This window comes from Somniosus microcephalus, chromosome 14 (assembly GCF_052327205.1).
Source record: "Somniosus microcephalus isolate GS21.2 chromosome 14, FLI_Smic_1.0, whole genome shotgun sequence".
In the NCBI taxonomy this organism is placed as follows: domain Eukaryota; kingdom Metazoa; phylum Chordata; class Chondrichthyes; order Squaliformes; family Somniosidae; genus Somniosus; species Somniosus microcephalus.
Genome location: NC_141000.1, coordinates 55,159,574 through 55,187,391, shown reverse-complemented (window position 1 = coordinate 55,187,391; position 27,818 = coordinate 55,159,574). Strand labels below are relative to the sequence as shown.

General features: G+C 49.4%; 1 protein-coding gene across 1 annotated transcript in view; it reads left to right on the top strand.

Moving 5' to 3' along the window:
• The window catches only part of LOC147107497 (pyruvate dehydrogenase (acetyl-transferring) kinase isozyme 3, mitochondrial), a 125,363-nt gene that overhangs the window by 32,741 nt on the left and 64,804 nt on the right, over window positions 1-27,818 (top strand). The window contains exon 2 of the mRNA XM_086006570.1: window positions 154-295. Coding sequence (XP_085862696.1) covers window positions 154-295 — 142 coding nt within the window. The remainder of the gene's footprint in view (window positions 1-153; window positions 296-27,818) is intronic.

Below are 27,818 nucleotides of genomic sequence, written 5' to 3'. Positions count from 1 at the left end.
TCTGTAGGCAGAAATTATGATTTTTTTTTGCATGTCAGTGGAAAAGTATGAGTAGATATCCAAGTACCTATTGGTTATTCAATATACTGGTTTATGCAGCCTGATATCTGAGATTTAGGATGTTTACTTGCCTTTTTTTTTTGCCTTCATTAGGTCGTAATAATGCATGTGAAAAGACCTCTTTTGTGTTCTTGCGAAAGGAGCTACCAGTGCGATTGGCTAATACAATGAGAGAAGTGAACTTGTTGCCGGATAACCTGCTGAGCAGGCCCTCTGTGCGGCTTGTGCAGAGCTGGTAAGTAAATGTCGGATGTAAAAGAGATTAGCACAAAAATACAGTGGAGTCTGCTTGTAGTGAACCCCAGTGTAGATAAATTACTTGTATCTGGAATCTATTCCAAACTCTTAACTTGCATGCAGCGTACTAAGTGGAGTAATGTGGTCATAGTGAAATTATGCTCTTGCAGTACAGGTTTTAGTACAATTTCTCTTTCAAAATTTAGAAACAATTGAATGGACTTCCTTGGTTAATATCTGCAGATGTCTGAATTTTCTAATTATATTTTTAAAGGAATACTGTAAAGAAGGTTTGATGTTATTCATTATATTCATCCTATGTAATTTTCTGACACGATAATGCTCCATAATGAGCATGGAATACAATGGTCAATATTATCCTGGTACATAGGTCACCTGTTTCTGGGCTGAAAAGTTAAATATAACATGCAAGTTTCAAATTTTATATCTTACATTTGGAACAGGCTAATATCAAGATAAGATTCACAAGCACAATTTTTTGTGATGCTTCCTTCAATAGTCAAACTGATATACCAATAGTCAAACTGGTATGTTCTGAACTTTTTTTTCACATTCGGAGCTGGCAGATTCTAGGGTAAGAATCAAAGAATTCTCTGGGGCATTCCTTTTTCAGCAAACGTTAGTCTCCAAATGGCAGTGGAAAGCGTGTTGTTTGTTTTATATTTATCTTACAACCTGGAATGAAACATACAGCACCTTCCTTAGATTGGGAAGTCTATCAATAAGTGCTGAGAATGAAGCAATTTCAAGTTTGGCAGCTACATCTTGCTCACTTCTCACCAAAAGTGAATTTCTAATTTTGTAGTGGAAAACCAGATTCTTTATTCCTGGCATCTTTCAGATACCAATGGGTTTGCAGGACATTTCATTGCATGAGAGATTGAGACGGAGAGAAGTTTTTTATTATTACACTGCATGATTTTAACATCGTGGATATATGGTATTGCTTATGGACTTCCACTTCAGCAAATTTTTACCTAAATGGGAGAAATGATCATCATGAGATATACTGCAGTATAATCCAATAAGAGTTTCCAGAATTATAATGGCATGGAGCATCCTCCATAATTTGACCATTAGAAAGGGATTGGGCCTTTGATGACAAAAGGTGAAGAGGAGTATGGTGCTGGAGACCAATTTCCTGCTCACAATGAAGCTAGAGAGAGAGTAGTTGGGTGCCCTCTATCTGCATCACACAATAAAGCCCTTGCCTTGCGGCCTGAGTGGTTTGATTGTGGAGCTGGGAGGAACTCTGTTAGACCTGGTCTCGTGTAAATCTGGTTTTCTTGAACGCAGCCGGCCCGGCAACCTAAATCTCATGATTGACCAAAACTCTCCTGGAAGGTATAGATTGCTTGCTAGACTGTTGAGATAGCAGAGTCCTGGCTGGTAGTCTGGACTAACCAGTCATCTAAATATGGATGCATGTGAAGATACTACAGACTTAGGTACACAGAAACTATTGAAACGCATTTTGTAGAGAGACTGGAAGCTTGGGAAAGGGAGGATTTTGTATCCGTGACTTGCATGCTAAAAATTAAACCTGTGAATTGCTATGTAAAGATGCACATCCTTTTAATCTGTAACCGCTAGCTAATCCCAAGGGTGCATCACTTGCATAATGTGCTGAAGTATAACCAACTTGAACTTAATATAATTGCAAAATACTGCGGATGCTGGAAATCTGAAATAACAACAGAAAATGCTGGAAATACTCAGCAGGCCAGGCAGCATCCATGGAGAGAGAAACAGAGCTAACGTTTCAGGTCTGGGACCCTTCATCAGAATCTGATGAAGGGTCCCAGACCTGAAACGTTAACTCTGTTTCCCTTTCCATGGATGCTGCCTGGCCTGCTGAGTATTTCCAGCATTTTCTGTTGTTATACCAACTTGAACTTCTTTGGCTTGAGAAATTGATTGTTTCGTGAGAATCAAAATGGGGTGAAGGCCATCCAATTTGTTGAGCACAATAAAGTAAATAGGAGTAGAGGGTGATGCTGATATCCTGATTATGAGGAGGACCCCTTGTATGATTTTGGAGTATACCAACCCCATATAAGTAGGGCAGTGACCTTGAAGAGGTTACTGCCTCTAGGACCCACAGATCCAAGGTAGCTGCCCATGTGCCACCAAACAATACTGAAGGCAGCTGCCTACCTGGGTATGTAGTGGGCTGAGAGCCCTGTCAACAGCCTGCAACACAAGCCTTGGATGTAGATGACTGGCTTAATGCATTGAGAGAGTTGGGATAGGCTGCTGGAAACAATTGTGCCTTTGTAAGGGCTGTGGATCTGGGTGCAATCAAGAGCAAAAGGTTGACCTAGAAGCCCCAGGCAATGAAATGTGCCTCCTTTGCCTGCCATATTCTTAGTCTATTGGAGATTAAATAAGAGGCTTCCAGCATTTCTTCCACATGGCGACCAAAAACACCTTGCTCGTCAAATAGAAACTGAATTGTTTTTGCAACTCCCACGGCAAGGTGGAAAGGTGTAACCAGGCTACACAATGAAATATGGACATAGCTGCTGAGTTGTGGCCTGCAAGACTGCAGCCTGCATCTGATTCTCAAAGAAATGGTCACCAAAAGGAGCCGTCACAGGCGACAGCTGAGTTGCTAACAAAAACAAAAAAAACACTCTGGTGATAAATCATACACCTTACGATTGGAATCAAAAATTGGTGGACAAAACAGTAATTGAACAATGGGATCCCTTCAAAGAGGAGATGGTTCAGGTACAGAGTAGACACTTTCCCATGAGGGATAAAGGAAAGGCATCCAAAGCTAGAACTCTCTGGACGACTAAAGATATAGAAGTTGAAATGAGACAGAAAAAAGTGGCTTATGCGTATTGTAAGGTTAATAATACAGTAGAGAACCAAGCTGAATATAGAAAGTACAGAGATGATCTAAAATGGAATAAGAGCAAAGAGAGTACGAGAATAGATTTGGGGCTAACATAAAAGGGAATCCAAAAGTATTCTAAACACAAATAGTAAAAGGGTAGTCAAAGGAAGGGTGGGGCCAATTAGGAAGCAAAAAGGAGATGATCTTGTGGAGGCAGAGGGCGTGGCTGAGGTACTAAATAAGTACTTTGCATCTGTCTTCACTAGAGAAGAGGATGATGCCAATGTAGCTGTAAAGGAAGAGGCAGTAGCGATATTGGATAGGATAAAAATAGATAAAGAGAATGCATTTAAAAGGTTGGCAATCCTCAAAGTAGAAAAGTCACCCAGTCCGATGGGATGCATCGTAGGTTACTGAGGGAAGTAAGGGTGGAAATTGCAGAGGTTTTGGCCACAATCTTCCGATCCTCCTTGGATATAGGGATGGTGCCAGATACTGGAGGATTGCAAATGTTGTACCCTGTTTAAAAAAAGGGGAAATGGATAAACCCAGCAGCTACAGGCCAGTCAGCCTAACGTTGGTGGTGGGGAAACTTTTAGAGAGGGAGAAGATTAATTGGCATTTGGAAAAGTATGGCCTAATAAATGAAAGTCAGCACAGATCTGTTGAAGGCATATCGCGTTTGAATAACTTGATTGCGATCTTTGATGAAGTAACGGGGAGGGTTGATGAGAGTAGTGCAGTTGATGTGTATATGGACTTTCAAAAGGCACTTGACAAAGTACCACATAATAGACTTGTTAGCAAAATTAAAGCCCATGGGATTAAAGGGACAGTGCCAACATGGATTCAAAATTCAAAATTCAAAATTGGCTATGGGACAGAAAGTGGAGAATAGTGGTCAACGGTTGTTTTTCAGATTGGAGGGAAGTATACAGTGGTGTTCCCCAGGGGTCATTAGGATCACTTCTTTTTGATGTACATTAATGACCTGGACTTGGATATACAGAGCATAATTTCAAAGTTTGCAGATGATACGAAACTCTGAAATGTAGTAAACCATGAGTAGGATAATAACAGTAGGATAAACATCAACATCCTGGGGGGTCACCATTGATCAGAAACTTAACTGGACCAGCCACATAAATACTGCGGCAACAAGAACAGGTCAGAGGCTAGGTATTCTGTGGTGAGTGTCTCACCTCCTGACTCCCCAAAGCCTTTCCACCATCTACAAGGCACAAGTAAGGGGTGTGATGGAATACACTCAAGAAGCTCGACACCATCCAAGACAAAGCAGCCCGCTTGAATGGCACCCCATCTACCATCTTTAATGTTTGCTCCCTCCATCACCGGCGTACCGTGGCTGCAGTGTGTACCATCTACAAGATGCACTGCAGCAACTTGCCAAGATTTCTTCGGTAGCACCTCCCAAACCCGCGACCTCTTCCACCTAGAAGGACAAGGACAGCAGACGCATGGGAACACCACCACCTCCAAGTCACACACCATCTTAACTTAGAAGTATATCGCCGATCCTTCATAGTCGCTGGGTCAAAATCCTGGAACTCCCTACCTAACAGCACTGTGGGAATACCTTCACTACATGGACTGCAGCCGTTCAAGAAGGTGGCTCACCACCACCTTCTCGAGGGCAATTAGGAATGGACAATAAATGCTGGCCTTGCCTGCAATGCCCACATCCCAGAACTGATTTTTTTTTTTTTTAAACAGACCAGAGGAAATGGGGAGACACATGGCAGATGAATTTAATGGAGATAATTGTGAAGTGATACATTTTGGTAGAAAGAATGAGGACAGGAAATATGAACTAAATGGTACAATTTTAAAGGGGGTGTATGTACACAATCCTTGAAAGTGGCAGAACAAGTTGAGAAGGCTGTTGAAAAGCATATGGGATCCTTGGCTTTATTAATAGAGGAATAGAGTACAAAAGCAAGAAAGTTATGCTAAACCTGTAGGGGGTGGCGTGTGCCCAGTCAACTTCACCTCTGACTGTCTTTGAGCGGTTCGAATCACTCCCACACCCCTGGGTTCTAGACACCGGACTTAGGTACAGGCGGTGATACAGAAAATCGAGTAGACAAGTGGTTTGGTGCAAGAAAACCAAAATTTTATTAAAAGCAGAATAAAACACAATCTTATGAGAATTACTGATATGAATACAGGCATAAACATTTACACTTCTATGGGAATGGGGAACACACGGCACATCGAGGGAAAACAACTACATTAACAATCCCCTTATCCTTATCCCACCCCCTATACCTAACTAGATTAAGCTATGATGGGCCAGGAACTCATGCTTACCAATCCGAAACCTGTTGCTTTAACTGGTGGGAGTTTGAGGTCCGCTCTTGCTGCCCTTTGGGGTATCCCGTCGCCACGTGGTCTCGGCGCGGCGCTGAAGTTGTTTGTGCGAAGCACCCTCCTTTTCCTCAGCTAACGTCGTCGTCGAGTCGCAATGGGTCTTCCTCTTCTTCCTCGGGCAGTCGTCGACGGTATTGCTGCGGTTGGGGGTCGGTTGGCGGTCTTTACCGTCTAAATGATTTTGCTATCCAAGCTTCGAACGCCAATTTATTCTTAAACTGGGCTATTATTGTCCATTGATTTTGTTACCCATTCTTTGAACGCCAGCTTATTCTTCAACCTGGGCTATGACTCTGGGGTTTTACTATCCATGCATGTAAACGCCAACTTATTTCTTCAAACGCCAGCTTATAACTAGGCGTTTGTCCCCCAACGCGTCTTTCCGCTGCCCTTCTCTGCTTTGATCGGTTTACCGTGTTCTTCGTCTCGTCTCGTCTGCCCGTTTGTGGCCTGTGTGTCCTGTGTGCTTTCGAATCGGGTTCCGTTCTCCTCCCGCGTTTGGGCCCAGTGTAATGGGCGTCCTTGGTGTTGAGCGGCGCGGGGAGCGAGAAGAGAGCCCGCCATGAGGCCAGGGCACGAGAAGGAGAGGCAGAAGCAAGAGCTAAGGGCAAGAGCCAAGAGAGCGATCACTACTGATGGGCCTACAATTATACCCGTTCTTCATTCCTTATTTGCGCGCCAAATCAGGTCAGTCCTTTGTCTAACTTTTGGCGGGCTCGTTTAAAATGATTACAGCCATTTACTTTAAGGACTTCTGGAGTGGTTGTCTCCGGGTCTAATGGCCTTGATGTCCTGGTTGTTTGTCATTTATAAAACTTAATTGTCCCCATCCTGACTTGATGGCTACTGTGAGCTGTTACCGATTAAATATGCAGAAACCTAATGGCCTCGATTTAGGCCCATTCTAACTTGATCTGTTTCAAGGCGAATGAAATGCATATTCTGTGTTTGCTTTAGCTGTCTGGCTCCACAAAGTCTCTTCACAGATTCCTGCATTTTAAATTTCGTTTCAGGGCCTGCCTGTTTGCAGGGCCTTGCTTTTAAAATCCTGTCGGTTTTGGTCACGAGGTTACAGAAGCCATTTTGGGTACCCTGTTTTTAATAACTTGTCCATACAGGGCCCCTTTATCCATAACTTTGGGGAATGCGGGAAATTTGAGAACCCTACACTCTCCTCTGTTGATACTAAACTCGCTTTAAGTATCATGCTGATAAGGTGAGCAAAATTTCCGACCGTCCATAGTCAATCTTCCCCTGCAATTACCTATCTAATATACTCACGACATATGCATTTCCCATTCTGTAAAATGTAGTGTACATAAGCATACATAGAATAATTACAGTCGTTTACACACATCCAAGCATGGAGGGGGTCCAACACCCCTGCACCACTTGGTACACACACATCTTTATTAAAACAACACGTCAAAAACCTTTATTAAAAACAACAAAGCACAAAAAAACAACAATCTTTAATCAGAAATACAAAAAAAAAATTCAAACAGGTGAATCTCCCTCCACCTTAACATAATGTTCCTTCCAGGTCCTTTGGTTTCAGAATTCGAGTATTTGACCCTTTCCCTTGCACTGAGTGCATACTAGGTACAATACTATCCCCAGCTGGCAAACCACGAGGATGTGGGAAGCCAGTCTAATCCACGAAGGGACCTCTATATTATTGAAAATGTCCCACCAGGGTGGGATCACAATGTCCAATATCTTAGCCCCTATCTCTACTGTTTTCTGCTCTAACATGTAGAAATGTTTCTGCGAGACTATTATGGCTTTGAGTATTTTGGTAAGGTGTTCTGGGAGAGGGGGGATTTCGTAGCCGAAATGCGCTACGTACTTTTACAGGTTGGTGAAATTCTCCTTTACAGTGAGGTGAACAGTGGAGGGTTCAGGAATGGGGACAATTCGTTCCTGGGCCACTTGAACTTCTGCCTCGGGTTTAAAGCAGAAACTGCTGTCACTTACCGGCCACCAGCTATGCTGGTAGTGGGGCGCACCTGTGGTGACGCAATATGTCCCACCTCCTATATATGCTACCTGTGGGGGAACATGGCCTTGTGCCAGTGCCTCCATGGCACAATTTATAGGTTTTGCGCCAACAGCTTTAAACCCGCACTGTGGTTTTGAATAGGCGTTCAAGTGCTGGGGACACAGTATTATGTGTGCTCCCCGGCTCCGGCACCCCGAGAGGTCAGTACCTGTCATAGCGTGCTCCCACTTTATGACATAAGGTGGGACTGCTGTGAAACGGATGTGTGCACCCCCTTGAATGACTCCAATGTTCTCTACCCTGTATACCGGCGCGGGTCGGGCTGTCCTACCCATGACCGGCATTCTCACTACTATACCCATGATGGTGTGGTTGGACCGCCCACAATCCACTGGGACTGGGTAGGCTTCGGAAGCTAGCCGGAGTTGACACGGGCTTAATGCATTCTCAAACGGATGGAGGGCTGCGAGGTGCTTGTTGCTGATCCAGGAGGGGACTAAACCCTGTTTTAAATCCTCCAGATTACTGCGGCCCTCGCCCAGCAACCATGCCCCATACAGCACGCACACCTCGTTCTGCGCAGCCTGGTCAGAAGCATTTCTGTCCTCTCTTATGAAGGCATTTACAGTCTTTGTGTGCTTCTCCAGCTCCGCTATAATTTCCGTTAAATGGACCGTCGTGGCCTGGTCCTCATGTAACTCTGAGCCTACTACCTTATTCTCATCCATGAATATTTTCCTTAGCTGTGTTTTTAAACTGTTTATCTGGGTCTGCAGCTCTATGTCATCCAGACTGTTGATGACAGAGGACCCTGTGTTAAACGCAGTAAAAACATCATTCCATACTCCCCTTCTTTGTCTCCCTGTATTACCAAAGTACTCGCGGTGTGTGGTGTACAGTTCGGTTTTGTCTACATTAGCGAAATCGAACTCGTAAAACTTTCTAAACATCCTTTAACAGGGCCTGGTATAGCTGCTCTGTCTCTTTGGGACACCACTCCGGTAAGTGTACCTCGGTGAGATTTAAAATCACGGAGGCTACCGCGTAGTGTACCCCCTGGTATAGTATCTGATCCGTAGGCACTAGTACCAGCCCATTCCCTGGTCCCTTGGTGGTGGTGGGGCACCCCTCCCTGCGTGTCCTTGCTGCCTGGGTCATGGGCAGGGGCTTTCGGGGGCGGGTTACAAGTTCAGTGGCATTCACTGGGATCGGGGAATATGGGACTGCGCATGCTTTCAGGCTGGAATCCCACTCCACCCCCTCCCCGGCATCTTGCCATTGACGGTGGAAAATAATGGATATGCCTGAGGGGCAGGCCTTCTCTGACCTCCACATACAGACATAAATCCCCTGATCCGGTTCCCACCACTTGTCCCAGCACACACTCAATCCCTCGTCACACTCAATCCCCCGTGAGCCCCTGTAATCGTCTGATGGGTATTGCTCCCCAGTCGTTCCCACCTGACTGCGAGGTTTCCCATATATTTGCTCAGTTTCCTGAGCCACCACCACCTATCCAGAGGAATCCTTCCCTTGCATGTTAAACATACACGTTTCCCTACGGTGACGCTGACCCTTGTGGCAATGACCTGTACCCTGGGGCACAGGAGGGAGGCCTCCCCGTACGTGAACCCGGTGTGGCTGGAGTACTGAGTCGAATTGGACCCCAGCCACCCTGGCCACCTTCCCTCGTGGAAGTAAACAGCGAGCTCCTCCGCATCCCATTCGCCACTTCTGTCGGTAACTATAGGTGCTCTCTCTCCCGAGCACCTGTAGATGTGGGAGTCTTCCACGTCACCTCGCTTTCCAATGCTCATCCCTATCAAGGCGAGTAGGATTCCCCCCCCCCCACCATTCATTCCGAAAATCCTTTCCTGCAAAGAGACACAAGAGCATATAGCCAGGTCCCGAGGAGATTCTCTGGCTTGGGTGAAGCATAGTCAAGTCTTGCGACCTCGACTCAAATACAAACATTCTTAAAAATTAGTACTTATTTAAAACTACCCATCACCTTAGTTAAACTTAAACTAAACACCTAAACTTAACCGTATAAACTTACGTAAAACTATGTACATCCGCCGTCTGTCTCCGGGCGGCCAGGCTAATCTCTGTTTGGACTGCGGCACACCGCTCCCTTCGGCGTGGCTGCACTGCCCTGCACTGTCGGTCCCTCGCAGCCTGTGGCTGCCGGCTAGGGACCTCTGTCCTTGGACTTCCCCCTAACTCGGGAGGCTGTCCCTTTAAAATGGGGAGCTGGTGACCATGGTTTCCTAGGCTGGGGCGTCCGTGGGGACCTTCTGAGGACTTTGGCAGGTGGGGTTTTCTTGGCTGGTGGGCCTTTAACCTGAACCGCTGCCCCCTCCAGTGCGGTCTGTGAGCTCACCACTGCCGCTGGCTGGGGGTCCTCGCCCTCGGGTCCCAAATCTGGGTCTGGGGTGGGGTCTTCGACCTCAGGTCCCTCCTCCTCTAAACCTGGGTTAGGGGCGGGGTCTTCGCCCTTGGGTCCCTCCTCATCTGGAGCCTAGAAGAGTGGGGGAGTGTCCCAATCGGTGGGCAGAATGGCCCCTCCCCTTAAGCAAGCCACAGCGCCTGCCTGTGAACTCGCTCCCGCTGCAGGCTGAGGATTTCTCTCCTCAGACCCTACCCCAACTGGCTGTTTTCTCTTTTCGGGTTTAAACAGTTTACACTGACTAATATGGAACCATTTGGTGCGCCGAGGCATCTTAATGGCGTATACCATGGGGCTTACTTTGTCTACAATGCTGTAGGGCCCCATGTATAATGGTTCCAGACTCCCTACTCGGGCATAGTTCCTCACCATGACCTGATCCCCTACCTCCCACTCGTGGTGTTTTCGGGGTTCTAACAGCAATTGGTTACTCCGATGCTGTTTTCCCATGTTCCCAGCCGCCTGCTCGTGGACCTGTTTAAGGTGCTCGAAGAGGTTTCGGGCAAACCTCTCCCGGTTTACCTCTCTGAGCTGACCTTCTGTGAGCACCGGGGCTAGTACATGGGTGGGGGTCCACATAACCCTGCCGGTCATCAGCTCGTACGGGGAGTACCCCGTGCTTTTTGACTGGCTGGCCCGGATCCCCATCAGAACCAACGGTAGGACCTCGGCCCATTTTCGGGGCGAGTCCACTGTCTCCTTCCTCAACCTTTCCTTTAGGGTCCTATTCATTCTTTCCACAATCCCTGATGACTGTGGGTTGTGGGCCACGTGCCACTTCCCCTCGATGCCTAGCAGCATAAAGGTATTCTGCATTACCTGCCCGGTAAAGTGACTCCCTTGGTCGGACTCCACATACTGTGGTAGCCCCCACCGCGAGAACACCTCCCGGACCAGGATCCTGGCAGTACCCAGAGCTGTGACTGTTCTGTAGGGGAAGGCCTCTACCCATTTCGTGAACACATCTACCAGGACTAGGCAGTACTTATAGCCTCCCTGGGCAGTGGGCAGGGGCCCAATGTAGTCGACCTGTATCGACTGCCATGGTCCCTCTACCCTCCTGATGTGTCCCATAGGTACCTTCCTTTTGTGGGGGTCAGGATTATTGGCAGCGCACACGAGACAGCTGGCGCAGAACTCGCGGACATCTTCCCTGAGTCCTGGCCACCATCCCGCCTGTTCCACCCGTTGCCAGGTGGTCTCAGGCCCGGGATGCCCTGCTCCTGGACCCTCATGGGCCAGTTGAAGGAATTCCCTCCGGTGTTGCTGCGGCACAACCCAGGGTTGCTGTGCCGTACGGACCCACTACCCTTTTTCCCTCAGTCACTGCACTGAGGACCGCCTTGAGGACGGGGTCTTGGGCTTGGACCGTCTTAAGGTCCGGGGCTAAAGCTACCCCTGCATTCCCTTGTGTCCCGTCCCTACCTCTGACTGCCGCCATGGGTCTGGACCCATATGGGTCCCAGAAAGTGCCTGTGCGGGCACCCTCCTTGGCGAGCATGTCAGCCTGCTGGTTGCCTAGACTGCAGGGTTCTGTGGAGGAATGGGCTTTCACCTTGTGGATGAAAACCTCCCCTTCCTCCCCCACTGCTGCTAGGATCTTTTCCAGCAGGGGTTTCACTGTGAGGGGTCTCCCGTCGGCAGAGGTGTATCCGCGGCGGGACCAGATGGCCAGGTACTCCGTACACGAATTGCACGTGAACATGCTGTCCGAGCAAATCGTGTATGGGGTGGGGAAGATTTCGGGGTGTGTAACGACGTACACTACCGCGGACAGTTCAGCCTGCTGGGCGCTCATGGTGCTGGGGAGCTTAATTGCCAGGGCAATGTTTGCCGCTGCATCATAAACTCCACACCCCGTGAGACGCTCACCAACAGATACCGTGCTGGAGCCGTCCACATAGATCTCGCGGCCTGTGGGGTGTACCCCAGCCCGTAAACCTATGTCCACTTCCCAAACCCCGTCTATGGAACACCGGTGGGCTGTTCCAGGATATACCAAGTTAGCTGCGAGCTTTGGCTCGCTGAGCCCTTTCACCTGTAGGCCCATCTGTGAGAGGAGCAGGGTCCAGCGAGCAATGCGGGCAATGCTCACTGTCCCATCCTTGATCCTCTCATCCAGGAGCATCTGGGTGGGTGTGTAATGGGTGAGGAGGGTGATGGGAGAGGTGCCTGTGAAGATCAGTGATCTTTTCACAGCCCAATGTGTGGCCAAAAGGTGCCTCTCACAGTTGGAGTAGCTCCTCTCCCCATCCGTGAGTATCTGGAGGAGTAGACCACCGGCCTCAGCCTGCCGTGCCGCTCTTGGAGCAGCACAGCACTCAGGCTGTCCCCGCTGGCTGCTACCTCCAGGAAAAACACTTTCCCCCCCCCCCCCCCCCATCTATGGCCCCTAGAGCTGGTGTGGTCTGCAAGTCCTTCTTGAGCCTGACAAATGCTGCCTGGCAACCCTCATCCCAAGCCCACTCCACTCCCTTGTGTAGGAGTCGGAGCAGAGGGGTTGCTGTGGCTGCATGGTCTTCAATGAAGTCTCTGCAGTACCCGGTTAGCCCTAGAAATGACCTCACACCCGTGACTGTGTTAGGGACTGGTAACTCTTGTACTGCTTCTCTCCTAGCCTTATCTATGGCCCTTTCCCCAGCGCGTACGGTCAGGCCCAGGAATTTCACCTCCTGCTGGCCAATCTGCGCTTTCTTGGGGTTTACCTTAAAACCCTTTTGCCCGAGCAGTTCGGCCAGTAGTGGGCCATGCTCCTTTCTCGAATCGGTGAAGAGAAGCAGGTCATCCACATATTGTACCAACTGCCTGGGCTGGCTGAAATCCTTTAAACTGTTTGCCATGCCCTGATGGAAAATGCTGGGGCTGTTGTGGAAGCCCTGAGGCAAGCAGTTCCAGGTGTACTGTTGCCCTTTAAACATAAAGGCAAACTTGTACTGATCCTCCCTCCTTAAAGGGATGGACCAAAACCGTTGGAAATATCCAGCACCGTGAAAGTGGTCGCGGATGCTGGGATACTTCCTATCAGGTCGGCAACTGCTGCTACCGTGGGTGCACAGGCTGGGATGTTGCTGTTGAGCACTCGATAGTCCACTGTGGCCCTCCAGGAATTGTCCGACTTTCTAACCGGCCACAATGGAGAGTTTACGTGGGTGGCTATCGGTCTCAGAACTCCCTGCTGTACTAAGGAGGACATGGCTGCTTCCATGTCTGGCTCCGCTTCCCTGGGGAATTTATACTGTTTCTGTGGTCGGGCCATGGGGTCCCCGTCTATGCTGACCTCAAACCCGTTGACTCTGCCGCAGTCGTGCTTGTGTGTGGCAAATGTGGCTAGGTGGGCTTGCACAAATGCCTGGAACTCTTTTGGGGTGTTACTGACCATGAGCTCGAGGTTATAACCCTCTTTGGGCTTCATGGTGCATAGGGTCCCCTTCCCTTCTTTCCCTGGGATTACTACTACCTCGCCGTCCTTTCCTGTACTTGCCCCCCATAGGCAATGATTTCTTAAGTCGACCAGGATCCCGTGGCCTACAATAAAGTCGGCACCCGGGACCCCTCTTCCACCCTCCACTTCCCATTTCGTTAGGACACCGGTCCACTTGGAGCGGAGAGGTCCTAAATGAATGTTGAGCGGGATGGAAAACGAGCCGGCCTGTTCTTTGCCTGTGAATCCCGACAGACTGTATGGGACCCCACTAGATAGAGGCGAGGTGGCGGGGTTAGCTGAATCGACCACGGTGCATGATGCCCCCGTGTCCAACAGATAGGTCCCCTTCACCTTTTATACCTCCATCTCCACGAGGGGTCTTTTCCATTCATCGTACCGGAGAGAACACAGGTGAACAGGCTGCGCTGGCTCTTGTCAGGGCTGCAGGTTGGGTGGGGCTGACGGGGTCAGAGCACCTGTAGCGGCTGCTACTCTCCCGTGGCCAGTCAATATGGACCTCATGGTGTCCAAAAATGACTCGACCGCGGCGGGAGGGATTCCTGCCTCTACCTTTTGGGCTGGGGCTGTGGAATTCTTTCCCTTGTCTTTCCAAGGGTTCTTGCACTCCTTCTGCCAGTGACCATCCTTCCCGCACCCGTAACAATTCGTCTTTGTGTTAGGGGGGTTATTCCCTTCCTAATGCCACTCTTTCCTACCCTGTCCGGGTTTTACCTCATGCACCTTCCCCTTAGGTGGGTGTGCATCGGTTCCCCTACCGTTCTTATAGGCTAGGGTCAACTGTCTGATTACCGTAAGTTCGGCGGTCTGGGGATTCTTGGGGTCGAACCAGACTTCCGCCTTAGCCCGGACCTGTGGCAAGCTGTTTGCCACCAGGCAACGGAGCCAATGGGCCAATGGATCCCCGTTCAGGAACGCCTGGTTAGGTGCCCCCGGACAGGCACTCCAGTACACCGGCCATAACCTGTCCGCGAAAGCTTGCGGGGTCTCCCCTGCGAGCTGCACCGTCTTCTCCACACAGGAGAAAGGACTTCCCTCATTCATCCCCATGGCCTCCAAAACTTCATCCCTGAGCTCCTCATAACTGCACTGCCCCATCTTACACTCGTCAGAGAGGGATTGGAGGAGCCTACTCTCCAGGGAGAATAGCAGCATTTTGGCCTGCTCAGCACCATCGCAGTCGTTGACGCTGGCTGCCTGCGCTACCTCCCTGAAGTGGATTGAGGGGTCCCCTTTTTCGGAGAGCTTTGGGATATGGCTCACCATAGCCCTAAGCTGCTGGGTGCTATAGGGTAATACGAACTGGTTTTGGAGGGGTCCCTCATCGTCGCCATTAACGGGTGGGCCGAACCTCCGATGCCGGGCTGGGCACATCGGTCCCGGCTTCGGCCTCTCTGGCGGGGGTTGTTCCACCTCCGCTCCCACCTCTGACTCCATCCGCCCTTGCTGCCAGACCTCGCTGAAACCTGGTGCTACGGGTGGTGGTTGTGAGACCTCCTGTTCCTCAACCAGGTCGTCCCTGGGCACTACCAGTGATATTTGAACCGTTCTCCCCTCGTTCCCCATAAAATCCGCCTGGCCCGCCTTCGGGCTTATGAGGCACACCATGCCTTTTGCCTTCCTCAGGGCCAGGCTCAGATTTTCTATCTGCCCCTTGCAGGGGCCATGATCTGCATCTTCAAACCCCTGTTCGCTCGCTAACTTGTAAGCTGCCTTTACCTCTTTTACTTTCTCCTCCTATTCTCTCACTTGCCTGGCTAGGCGGGCGTTCTTTTCCTGCAACCTCAACTCATTACCCTTGGCTTCGGTGACCTGGCACTGTAGGTATTCCAACTTGGCCTTATGTTCTCTCATTAAATGCATCCTTTCCTGATTCAGGGCCTGCAATGCTACCAGTAACTTCTCCCCTGCCAGAGCCTTGTCCTGGATCTCCAGGGCTGACTCCTTTAACTCGGCTGCCTGTGCTGCAACGAGCCTGTCCAGAAGCTGGACCTGCTTTTTGAAACACATCAGCCAGACTGCCTTCTCTAGGGATTTCTTGTGCTCCCTCCCTTCTGTCCACTTAGCTGCTGCATCTATCGGACGCCCAGCCCTTAACAGATTGGTGATCCACTTCTTTGTGGTATTCACCTTGCTAAGCACATAATCAGAAATCCTTTCCTCCATCATGGTTTGCTCACCCGAACCATTGTCTACTGTATCGCACCCCTGTTGCCGGAGTCCTGCCGCGGTCGCCATTTCTGTAGGGGTGGCGTGTGCCCAGTCAGCTTCACCTCTGACTGACTTTGAACGGTTCGAATCACTCCCACACCCCTGGGTTCTAGACACCGGACTTAGGTACAGGCGGCGATACAGAAAATCGAGTAGACAAGTGGTTTGGTGCAAGAAAACCAAAATTTTATTGAAAGCAGAATAAAACACAATCTTATGAGAATTACTGATATGAATACAAGCATAAACAATTACACTTATATGGGAATGGGGAACACACGGCACATCGAGGGAAAACAACTACATTAACAATCCCCTTATCCTTATCCCACCCCCTATACCTAACTAAATTAAGCTATGATGGGCCAGGAATTCATGCTCACCAATCTGAAACCTGTTGCTTTAACTGGTGGGGGTTTGAGGTCCGCGCTTGCTGTCCTTTGGGGTATCCCGTCGCCACGTGGTCTCGGGACGCGGCGCTGAAGTTGTTTGTGCGAAGCACCCTCCTTTTCCTCAGCTAACGTCGACGTCGAGTCGCGATGGGTCTTCCACTTCTTCTTCCTCGGGCGGTCGTCAACGATATTGCTGCGGTTGGGGGTCGGTTGGTGGTCTTTACTGTCTAAATGATTTTGCTATCCAAGCTTCGAACGCCAGTTTATTCTTAAACTGAGCTATTATTGTCCATTGATTTTGTTACCCATTCTTTGAACGCCAGCTTATTCTTCAACCTGGGCTATGACTCTGGGGTTTTACTATCCATGCATGTAAACGCCAACTTATTTCTTCAAACGCCAGCTTATAACTAGGCGTTTGTCCCCCAACGTGTCTTTCCGCTGCCCTTCTCTGCTCTTATCGGTTTACCGCGTTCTTGGTCTCGTCTGCCCATTTGTGGCCTGTGTGTCCTGTGTGCTATCGAATCGGGTTCCGTTCTCCTCCCACGTTTGGCCCCTGTGTAATGGGCGTCCTTGGTGTTGAGCGGCGCGGGGAGCGAGAAAAGAGCCCGCCACGAGGCCAGGGCACGAGAACGAGAGGCAGGAGCAAGAGCTAAGGGCAAGAGCCAAGAGAGCGATCACTACTGATGGGCCTACAATTATACCCGTTCTTCATTCCTTATTTGCGCGCCAAATCAGGTCAGCCCTTTGTCTAACTTTTGGCGGGCTCGTTTAAAATGATTACAGTGTGGCGGAGCCACCAGGGGATTCAGGACAATTGTTTATAATCCCTTTAACAGCAATGTAGTGCAACCGGGGGCTGCACCTTTAATGCATCTGTTAACTGTACTATGGCTTCTTTCCTTTACTCCGCGTGATGGCGTCATGCCGCCCGTCACGTGATCCCCCAACGGCGGGAAGAACGTCATGATGTCAGTGCTCGGAACCTTCTAGCAGTTCTAGAGAGGCTTTCAACCAGACCAGACCTATTTGCATTGTATCCAGCAGTTTACTGTTTAACTTCGTTTGTTCATTAAATTTTATTGTTTTTGATTCTCTGCATCGATCTCAACTCTTCAGCTAGGAACCTCCGTTCCTACATTGGTGACCCCGATTTCTTCGAACAATTTTCGTTGAAGTTACATCATGGACACGAACGCCATCACCCTCAAACTGCCGCAATTTTGGGAGCAACAACCAGCCGCGTGGTTTTCCCAGGCAGAAGCCCAATTTGCAATCCGGGGAGTAGTAGCGGATTCGACCCGTTTTTATTACATGGCCTCCACCCTCGACAGCGCCACGGCCTCGCGGGTCGTCAGCCTCCTCGGGAGTCCTCCGGACGATGGCAAGTACGAAGCTTTAAAAACACGGTTACTGCAGGTTTTCGGTCTGTCCAAGTCGGAGGCGCTCGCAGACTTATCTCCATGCCTGGCCTCGGGGACTCAAAGCCATCAGAGCTCATGAGCCAGATGCTCACGCTCTTGGGCTCGGAATCGGAATGTTTTCTGTTCCGGGAGTTGTTTCTCTGCCAGTTGCCAGAGCCAGTACAGGCGGCCTTGGCCAATTCCGCGATCACGGACTGTGCTGAACTCGCTGCAGAAGCGGATAAAATTTTCACCGTCACACAACAATGTTGTGCGGCCACGAGGCGCCCATCCCCCACAAGAGCGAAGCCGACTCCTCTGCCAGCAGGCTGGTGTGCATACCACGCTCGTTTTGGCGTGAAAGCCCGATGCTGCTGTCCTCCCTGCAGTTTTTCCCCCCAAAAAACTACCTCAAACCAGCGGTTTCTGAGAAGGGCGACAGGGCCTGAGGGACACGCCGGAGTTGCGATGGCCGTCGGTTCCGCAGGGAAACTCCTTTATATCACAGACTCCCTGTCAGGTCGACGTTTTCTCTGTGATAGTGGCTCCCAGTGCAGTATCCTACCAGCGTCGAAGCTCGATCTTCAATCCGGCGGTCACGGTCCCTCCCTCGAGGCAGCCAATGGTGCGGCCATCCGCACTTTCGGAAAGTGTCGGGTCCAGTTGCGTTTTGGTGGCCAGCATTTTGTTTGGGAGTTCATCACGGCGAAAGTCTCACAGGCCATCCTGGGGGCAGATTTTTTTTGCGCCAGTGGTTTTCTCGTCGACATCTGTTACTGCCGGTTAATCAACGCGGCCACCTTTCATTTGGTCCCCTGCCACCACAGCACCGCTGTGTCTTGGTCAGTTGCCTGTGCAGTCCCATCTCCAGATGAGTTCTCTCGTCTTCTCGGTGAGTTTCTGGAGCTCACCAGGCCCACTTTTTCTTCTTCAGTCGTGAGGCACGGTGTGGCGCACCACATTACCACGACAGGATCCCCAGTTTATGCACGGGCTCAAAGGCTGGAACCCGGTAAACTCACAGCCGCAAAGGCGGAGCTCCATGCCATGGCGCGCCTGGGAATTATTTGACGATCGAATAGTCCTTGGTCTTCACCATTACACATCGTTCCTAAACCAGGCGGCGGATGGCGACCATGCGGCGACTACAGACGCCTGAATGAAGCTACTACTCCAGATCGGTACCCGATTCCTCACATACAGGATTTTTCAGCCCACCTGGCAGGGAATTCCATCTTTTCCAAAGTAGACCTTGTCCGGGGGTATCATCAAGTGCCCGTTCATCCTCAGGACGTCCCCAAAACCACTGTCATCACGCCTTTCGGGCTCTTTGAGTTCCTTCGTATGCCGTTTGGGTTGAAGAACGCAGCGCAAGCCTTCCAGCGTCTCATGGATTCTGTGTTGCGCGATATGCAGTTCATCTTCATCTACCTCGATGACATCCTCATCGCCAGTACCAGCAAGAAAGAGCACATTACGCACTTGCGTACCCTTTTTTCTCGTCTCAGCCAGCATGGCCTTATTATCAACCCGGCCAAGTGCCAGTTTGGCTTACAAAGCATTGATTTTCTGGGACACAGAATCACCTCAGAAGGCGCCGTTCCGCTGGCTACGAAGGTGGAGGCAGTTACCTCGTTCCCGTGTCCTCAGACCGTCGGGGCTCTCCAGGAATTCCTGGGGATGGTCAATTTTTATCATCGTTTCGTCCCCAAGGCGGCCCTGTTAATGCAACCGTTGTACGAGGCTCTAAAAGGTAAATCGGGTAAAGACCCCATCGACTGGACACCCCAGATGGACCAGGCGTTCCTCAACACTAAGGACGCTTTGGCTGATGCGACCATGTTAGCACATCCTCTTCCAGGTGCAACCATCGCCCTTACCACAGATGCATCTGACTATGCCATCGTGGCAGTGCAGGAGCAATTGGTCAACGGCATGTGGCAACCACTGGCTTTCTTCAGCCGCCAATTGCGAAAAAATGAACACAAATACAGTACCTTTGATAGGGAGTTGTTGGCACTTTTCCTGGCCATCCACCATTTTCGCTTCTTACTGGAAGGACGCCCATTCACGGCTTTCGTAGACCACAAGCCACTTACGTTTGCCATGGCCAAGACAGCAGAACCATGGTCGGCTCGGCAACAACGTCATCTTATGTTCATATCAGAATTTACAACAGACACACAACATGTGTCTGGCAAGGACAACCTGGTGGTGGATTGTCTCTCCCGCGCCCCGGTCCACGCAGTCCACCTGGGAATCGACTATGTTGGTTTGGCAGAAGAACAGATGGCAGACCCTGAAGTGCAGGCATACCGGACCACACCTTCCAGCTTACAAGTGGCTGATGTCAGTTTTCAGGCCGTAGGGACCACACTCCTTTGCGACATCTCGATGGGAGTCCCCCGACCAATTGTACCAGTCGAATGGCGCAGGAGAGTTTTCGACGCAATCCATGGTTTGTCGCACCCTGGTATGAGGGCTTCACAACGACTCATGGCAAAGAAGTTCGTCTGGAAAGGCATGCATCTCGACGTCCGTGACTGGACCAATACCTGCGTGAGTTGCCAGAAGTCCAAAATCCAACGCCATGTTAAGGCTCCAGTGTCCACTTTTCCAGTTCCAGAGTGTCGCTTCGACCATGTTCATGTGGACCTGGTTGGCCCTCTCCCTCCTTCTCGTGGTTTCACGCATCTCCTCACCATGGTAGACCGCACCACCCGGTGGCCAGAGGCAATTCCTTTGGTTGCCACCACAGCGGCGGACGTTTCCAGAGCCTTCATCTCTTCATGGGTGGCTCGGTTCGGGGTACCGGCCGACATCTCCTCCGACCGAGGACCTCAATTTACCTCGGAACTTTGGAATGCCGTGGCTCAGGGTTTGGGTACCAAGCTTCATCGCACCACCGCCTATCATCCACAGGCAAACGGTCTGCGCGAGAGATTTCACAGGTCCCTTAAAGCTGCACTGCGTGCTAGTCTTCGTGGGACTGGTTGGGTGGACAGGCTCCCTTGGGTGCTGCTGGGTCTTCGCACGGTTCCTAAGGACGACCTGCAATCTTCTTCTGCAGAACTGGTTTACGGCCAACCACTCAGAGTTCCTGGCGATTTTCTTCCTCCTCACACAGAACCCTGGTCCGCAGCTCAGCAGCTCGTCAGCCACCAAGAGGCGGCTAAGAATTTCATCCCAGTGCCTACGTCTCATCACGACCTGCAGCGCTCCCATGTTCCGGTGGAGCTTAAGAGCGCCGAATACGTCTTCATTTGTCAAGATGCTCACAGAGACCCGCTCAAACCGCCTTACACTGGTCTGTTCCGCGTCATCTCGTCAGGCAACGAGTCTTTCACAGTCGACGTCGGCGGTAAGCCTGACCACATCTCCATCGACCGGTTAAAACCGGCTCATCTGGATCTGAGCAAGCCAGTCGTCACCGCTCAACCGCCTTGTCGTGGGCGTCCACCGTCGACCGTCGGTCCAGTACAGCCACAGCCAGCCACTTCTCCTATGCCTGCGGCACCATCCCAACCACGGCCAACTGCCAGTTCATCTTCTAGCGCTCCGTTCCAGTTGCCAGAATATCGCAGTCGGTCGGACAGACTCGTCAGACCCCCTTCTCGTCTTACCTTTTCTGTTAAAGACAATTCTGGGGGGACGTATGTGACGGAGCCACCAGGGGATTCAGGACAATTGTTTATAATTCCTTTAACAGCAATGTAGTGCAACCGGGGGCTGCACCTTTAATGTATCTGTTAACTGTACTATGGCTTCTTTCCTTTACTCCGCGTGATGACGTCATGCCGCCCGTCACGTGATCCCCCCAACGGTGGGAAGAACGTGATGACATCAGTGCTCGGAACCTTCTAGCAGTTCTAGAGAGGCTTTCAACCAGACCAGACCTATTTGCATTGTAACCAGCAGTTTACTGTTTAACTTCGTTTGTTCATTAAATTTTATTGTTTTTGATTCTCTGCGTCGATCTCAATTCTTCAGCTAGGAACTTCCGTTCCTACAACAGCCATTTACTTTAACGACTGCTAGAGTGGTTGTCTCTGGGTCTAATGGCCTCGATGTCCTGGTTGTTTGTCATTTATAAAACTTAATTTTCCCCATCCTGACTTGATGGCTACTGTGAGCTGTTACCCATTAAATATGCAGAAACCTAATGGCCTCGATTTAGGCCCATTCTAACTTGATCTGTTTCAAGGCGAATGAAATGCATATTCTGTGTTTGCTTTAGCTGTCTGGCTCCACAAAGTCTCTTCACAGATTCCTGCATTTTAAATTTCGTTTCAGGGCCTGCCTGTTTGCAGGGCCTTGCTTTTAAAATCCTGTCAGTTTTGGTCACGAGGTTACAGAAGCCATTTTGGGTACCCTGTTTTTAATAACTTGTCCATACAGGGTCCCTTTATCCATAACTTTGGGGAATGCGGGAATTTTGAGAACCCTACAACCTTTATAAAACACTGGTTAGGCCTCAGACAGAGTATTGTGTTCAATTCTGGGCACCACACTTTAGGAAGAATGCCAAGGCCTCAGAGAGGGAACAGAAGAGATTTACTAGAATGGTACCAGGGATCAGGGACTTCCGTTATGTGGAGAGACTGGAGAAGCTGTGCTTATTGTCGTTAGAGCAGAACAGGTTAAGAGAAGATTTGATAGAGGTGTTCAAAATCATGAATGGTTTTGATAAAGTAAATAAGGAGAAACTGTTTCCAGTGGCAGAAGGGTCATTGGTAACCAGAGGGCAGAGATTTAAGGTGATTGGCAATGAACCAGAGGCGACATGAGGAAACATTTTTTTACACAGCGAGTTGTTGTGAGCTGGAATGCACTGCCAGTAACATTCAAAAGAGAATTGAATAAATACTTGAAGGGAAAACATTTACAGGGCTATGGGGAAAGAACAGGCGAGTGGGATTAATTGGACAGCTCTACCAAAGAGCTGGCACAGGCACAATGGGCCGAATGGCCTCCTTTTGTGCTGCATCATTCTATGATTCTTAGCATGTTTGATGCACTATCAACAACACCAAAGACTACGAGTTGAACTTATACGAAGTAGGCTTTTATTGACTAAGAACTGGAGCATGCCTCTGCTAGTGGATCCATCCTAAGAGCTCCCGGGGGAAGGGTGGTGAGTCACCTTTATACCTGGGCTTAGGGGTGGAGCCAGGGGCGGAGACATGCCCGGACCTGTACAGAGTTAACAGTGGTTTACCACAATGTTCACTTAGTCTTCCTCTCTCTCGGGTGGTTCAGGATGAGCCACTTGGGCAACTGACCTTCCGTAACAAAGGAAAACTCTGCTCCTGTAGGCACCCAATGTCCCCAGGCTGCTGAATAGTTTCTGTCCTGCTGCTATCTGTTTTGCTTCCCAAGGGCATTAACTCTGCTACTCTCGTCCTTCAGAACTTTTTCACCTTTTGCTGGACTGTGTTAAACTGTTGGACCAGCTCCTCTATCTCCTGCTGCCACTTCCAGTTTTGTGTGCTCATTGCTACCTACAGTTATTCATTGGACGAGCTCGCTGGGTTTCACATCACAGCTCCATGCTTCTCTGCTGGTCTGTTGGATCTGGTGGTATACACTACTATCACCTGTGTTGGACCGCAGGATCAACTTCTGTTGGTTCGTGGTTCACTTTCCACTCCTCGGCCCACTTTACAACTTTTACCAGCACCTCAGCTGATACTCTGCCCCTCAAATGGCTGCTAGATCCAAATCATCTCCATTATTACTGACTTTGAACCTGGACATTGGTTTCTGGATGCTCCAAGCTGATACAATGCTGCCTACAAGTTGACTTCATCCCATCATAGGCCTTCAGACTTTTACTTTGGACTGTTTTATATCGGGGCAGTAATTCCTCCCCAAACGCGTGAGTACGGAAGAGGTACTCACGCGTCTGGCCGGAGGAAATGCTGGTTTTCAGCATGCACAGCGCATGCGCTGAAAACCGGCATTTCCTCTCCTCTAACCCAAGAGTTGAAGAGGCTAGCGCGTGCGCTGTAGGGGGCAGCGCGTACGTCTTGGATTTCCTCTGTTTTGGGGGATTTGCGCATGTCTAAAGGCCTCCGGTCTTTACGCTTGTAAAAAGCACACATAAGTATTTATTTTTACAGGTAAGTGGTGTTTTAGTGTAATTTAGAATTTTTTTTCCCACAGGTTTATTATTTTAAAGAATCTACAATAAGGTAAGTTTAGTTTTAGACCATTTTTATTAAAAATTAATTTTTTTCAACAAAAAAAAATTATTGTTTAAATTTTTTAAAACTTATTTACACTAAATGTAATGATTGGGATGTTTTTTAAATTTTTATTTAAAGTTTAAATAGTGTTTTGGGCCCCCGCAGTTTTCATGAGTTTGACAGTTCTTACTCTCAAACTCATGAATGAACCTTCCCCTCCCCTGATTGGTTGTACAGTGCTCACCTGATCCCAGCCGGCACATCGCACTAACTACGCCGCTGGATCAGGTAAGCACTGCGCGCTGACATCTGAACCAGGTCTGTGACAGGAAATGCAAGCAGGCCTGGGCTTCAGATGTTAGCGCGCAGGGTGAGTGCAGATCGGGGGCTTGCACACGTGGCAAGCTCCCGACACCAAGTTCTGGGCCATCATCTCCTCACTGTCTTCTGTTTGATTGTGATGTCTTTCTTAACATCTGACATGCCTATGTAACCTAGAATTTTCTTTATGCCCATTTACACGTGTATTTTGGTTGCCGCTGCAATCCCGAGCCCATTATTTCTATCTCCCTATTTTTTGGGCCCTACTCGGTGCCCTACTCTCTCCTCTCTTTCCTGTTACCCATTCTTGCCACCTTTCATGTCTCCCCTCTCAGGTAGTTTGTTCCTCTGATCCTTGTCCTAGCCCATCACTTCTCCCCTACCTTACTTCTCTCCTGCTGATGTCCCGCTTCAGTCCCCCTTGAACAACCCCACAATTAGAGTGCCTTTCTAAGCATTCTTTGACAGGCCCATTGTGGCACAGTTGCTCCCTCATTGAGCAGTAACCCTAACTGCTCCATCCTCTTCTCTCGCCAACCTTCCCGCCCAGCACACCCTGGGGGGGTATTATCACCCAACCTCCTTCTCATCCCACCCACTAATGTCCCATTAGAATCTGCTGGTGGATCAAGCATCTCTGCATTTGCCTGCTTATTCGCAAACAAAGCCCTTGCCATCCATAGCCTTATTGGGTTAACAGTAAAGACATCCTGGCTTTGACTGAAACTTGGCTCACAGATGGCAACAGCTTGACCCTTACTGAAGCCTCGAGTGCTGACTACCTGCCCCACCCAAATCACTGGGGTGGTGGCGTGGCTCTCATCACCTAGTCACACCTTCCTCTTTCCCCTCCCCCCTACTCTGGCAGCATTTTTTTCTTCATGCACCTCAGCCTGTTCAACCCGCTCATCTCCTTCAAAATCTTCATTGTCTACTACCTCACCTCGAGTTTCTGTACAAGATAGCCTTCTTCCTTTCTTCACTCGGCCTCTGCGCTGAGAAATTCCTCAGTCTTGGTGAGTTTCAGTTTTCATCTCCGTCTATAGACAAAAAGTGCTGCAGATCTTTAAATGGTGTTTAACTTTTTTTTTGGAGTTTTTTAAAAATTCATTCATGGACGATGTGGGCGTCTCTGGCAAGGCCAGCATTTGTTGCCTATCCCTAATTGCTCTAGAGAAGGTGGTGCTAAGCCGCCGCCTTGAACCACTGCAGTCCGTGAGGTGAAGGTACTGCCACAGTACTCTTAGGGAGGGAGTTGACCCAGTGACGATGAAAGAATGAAAGAACATGGTGTTCCCATGAGCCTGCTGCCCTAGTCCTTCTAGGTTGAGGGTTTGGGAGGAGCTGTCAAAGTAGCCTTGGTGAGTTGCTGCAGTGCATCTTGTAGATGGTACACAATGCAGCCACGGTACGCCGGTGGTGGAGGGAGTGAATGTTTAAGGTGGCGGATGGGGTGCCAATCAAGCGGGCTGCTTTGTCCTGGATGGTGTTGAGCTACTTGGTGTTGTTGGAGTTGGAGTTGCACTCATCCAGCCAAGTGGAGAGTATTTCATCACACTCCTTACTTGTGCATGGTAGATGGTGAGTGACTCACCTCCTGACTCGCTACTCTTGTAGCCAGTTAAGCTTTTGGTCAATGGTGACCTCCAGGATGTTGATGATGGGGGTTTCGCCGAAGATAATCCTGTTGAATGTCATAGGGAGGTGGCTAGACTCTCTCGTGTTGGAGATGGTCATTGCCTGGCACTTGTGTGGCGCAAATGTTACTTGCCACTTATCAGCCCAAGCCTGAATGTTGTCCAGGTCTTGCTGCATGCGGGCACGGATTGCTTCATTATCTGAGGAGTTGCGAATGGAACTGAACACTGCAATTATTAGCAAAAACATCCCCACTTCTGACCTTATTGCGGTGTATGTGCCTTTAAGAGCCCCCTGTGTACTGTAATGCCGGTAATGGCCACTCGGGCTATATAAGCCTGTATATTGTCTTGTATCTGTTAGTTCACCTCCAGCCTTTGTTCAGTAAACACCTGTGAAACCTACTCCTGCCTTCCGTGTCTCTATTAACACACGGATACAACAGTGGCGACGAAGTGGAAACGGACTTACCTGCAATTCGGCAGCACCTCAAGAAGATTGATTCCTCAGACGAAAATCAAAGAAAAGCAAGAAAAAAAAAAAAAAAAACTGTGGTTTCACCAGCTAGCCGAGCTGGTGGCAGGTACTGCAATAATCCTTCCTGGGCGGCGGGCTGGGGCTCCATCGGCTGGCTCTGCAGCGGGGCCGAGCAGCGAAGGCGGAGGCAAACACAGACAGAGGGGGGGAGCACTCGGGAGACGGCTGGCGCTGCAAAGCAGGTCGGCATTCGGACAAGCAGAGGGAGAGAAAAGTCCCAGAGAGTCCGGCGAGAACGAGTCTCCACCTGTAAATAAAAACCGCGGAAAACAGCGTTGTCAGCAGCAGCGGCGGGAAAGCGCGGGAGGCGCCATTTTTTTTCCAAGATGCCTAAGGCTGACAATATTAATGCTTTCGATAACTATATAGAGAATTGGACCACATATGTGGAAAGAGTGGAGAAATATTGCACAGCGAATGAAATAAAAGATGATAAAAAGGCATCGGTACTTCTAAATCTAATGGGCGCAAGGACATACGGGCTGTTACGAAACTTAATCACTCCAGCCAAACCGATGGACAAGAATTTTAAGGAGATTGTTGATACCCTACACTGCCAATTCGGGACAGGACTGGCAGATTCTCTACGAGACAAATTCGTCTGCGGTCTCCTAAATGAAGGAACACAAAAAAAGCTACTTTCTGAGAAAGATTTGACACTGGACAAGGCTTTCAGTGTGGCTGTATCATACGAAGCAGCAGCAAGAGGAGCTGCAAAGATACAGCAAAAGCCACAGGACTTCGGCACCCATGAAATGACACGGGGTTTCGAGAGATGTTATCGCTGCGGCAGATCCACCCATGACCAGAGGGACTGCTGGTTCAAGGACAAAGCATGCAGGCAATGCGGAAAGATGGGACACATTACACGTGTATGCCGATCTGGAAACAAAAAATCCACTGACAGAAAAAAAATCAATAAAGAAAAGTACAGAAAGATACAAATGATGACGGACAGTAGCTCCGAAGACCAGAAGAGCGATAGCGACTCCGGAAACAAGAGACTAAGCTCTCTCAAATTACATAATGTAATTGCCAAAGAAGATTACCAGACCATTTGGGTTACCCTCACGATAGCGGGGTCCCCAGTTAAAATGGAGCTAGATACAGGATCAGCTCTGACTGTCATAAGTCGACGGGATTACGAGCGGCTATTTCCGCATATACCTTTGAAAGACACATCCATTATCTTGAAAACATATACGGGGCAGAAAGTATACTCCAAAGGGAAAATAAAGGTGCCTGTTGTATACAACGGCAAGGAAATACAGAAGTTGTATTTATACGTTCTGCAAGATGGTGGTCCACCGCTGTTGGGACGTGAATGGATCAGGAAGATACGTTTGGACTGGCACTCCATTCAGGCACTGACGGTGACCAGTAAGAAAAAAAATGATGACATCATACCTGAACAATTAAAAGACATCTTGGATAACGCCAAAGAAGTGTTCCAACAGGAACTAGGAACATTGAAAGGCGTCACCGCCTCAATAAAGGTGGAAGATGCGGCAATTCCCAAGTTTTTTAAGGCAAGGCCGGTGCCATACGCAATTCGTCCAGCAGTCGAGGCAGAGCTGGAGAATTTGGAAAAGACAGGCGTGTTATCCAAGATAGATTGGAGCGAGTGGGCAACACCCATCGTCCCGGTCATGAAGAAAACGTTAAATAATGATAAATCTGA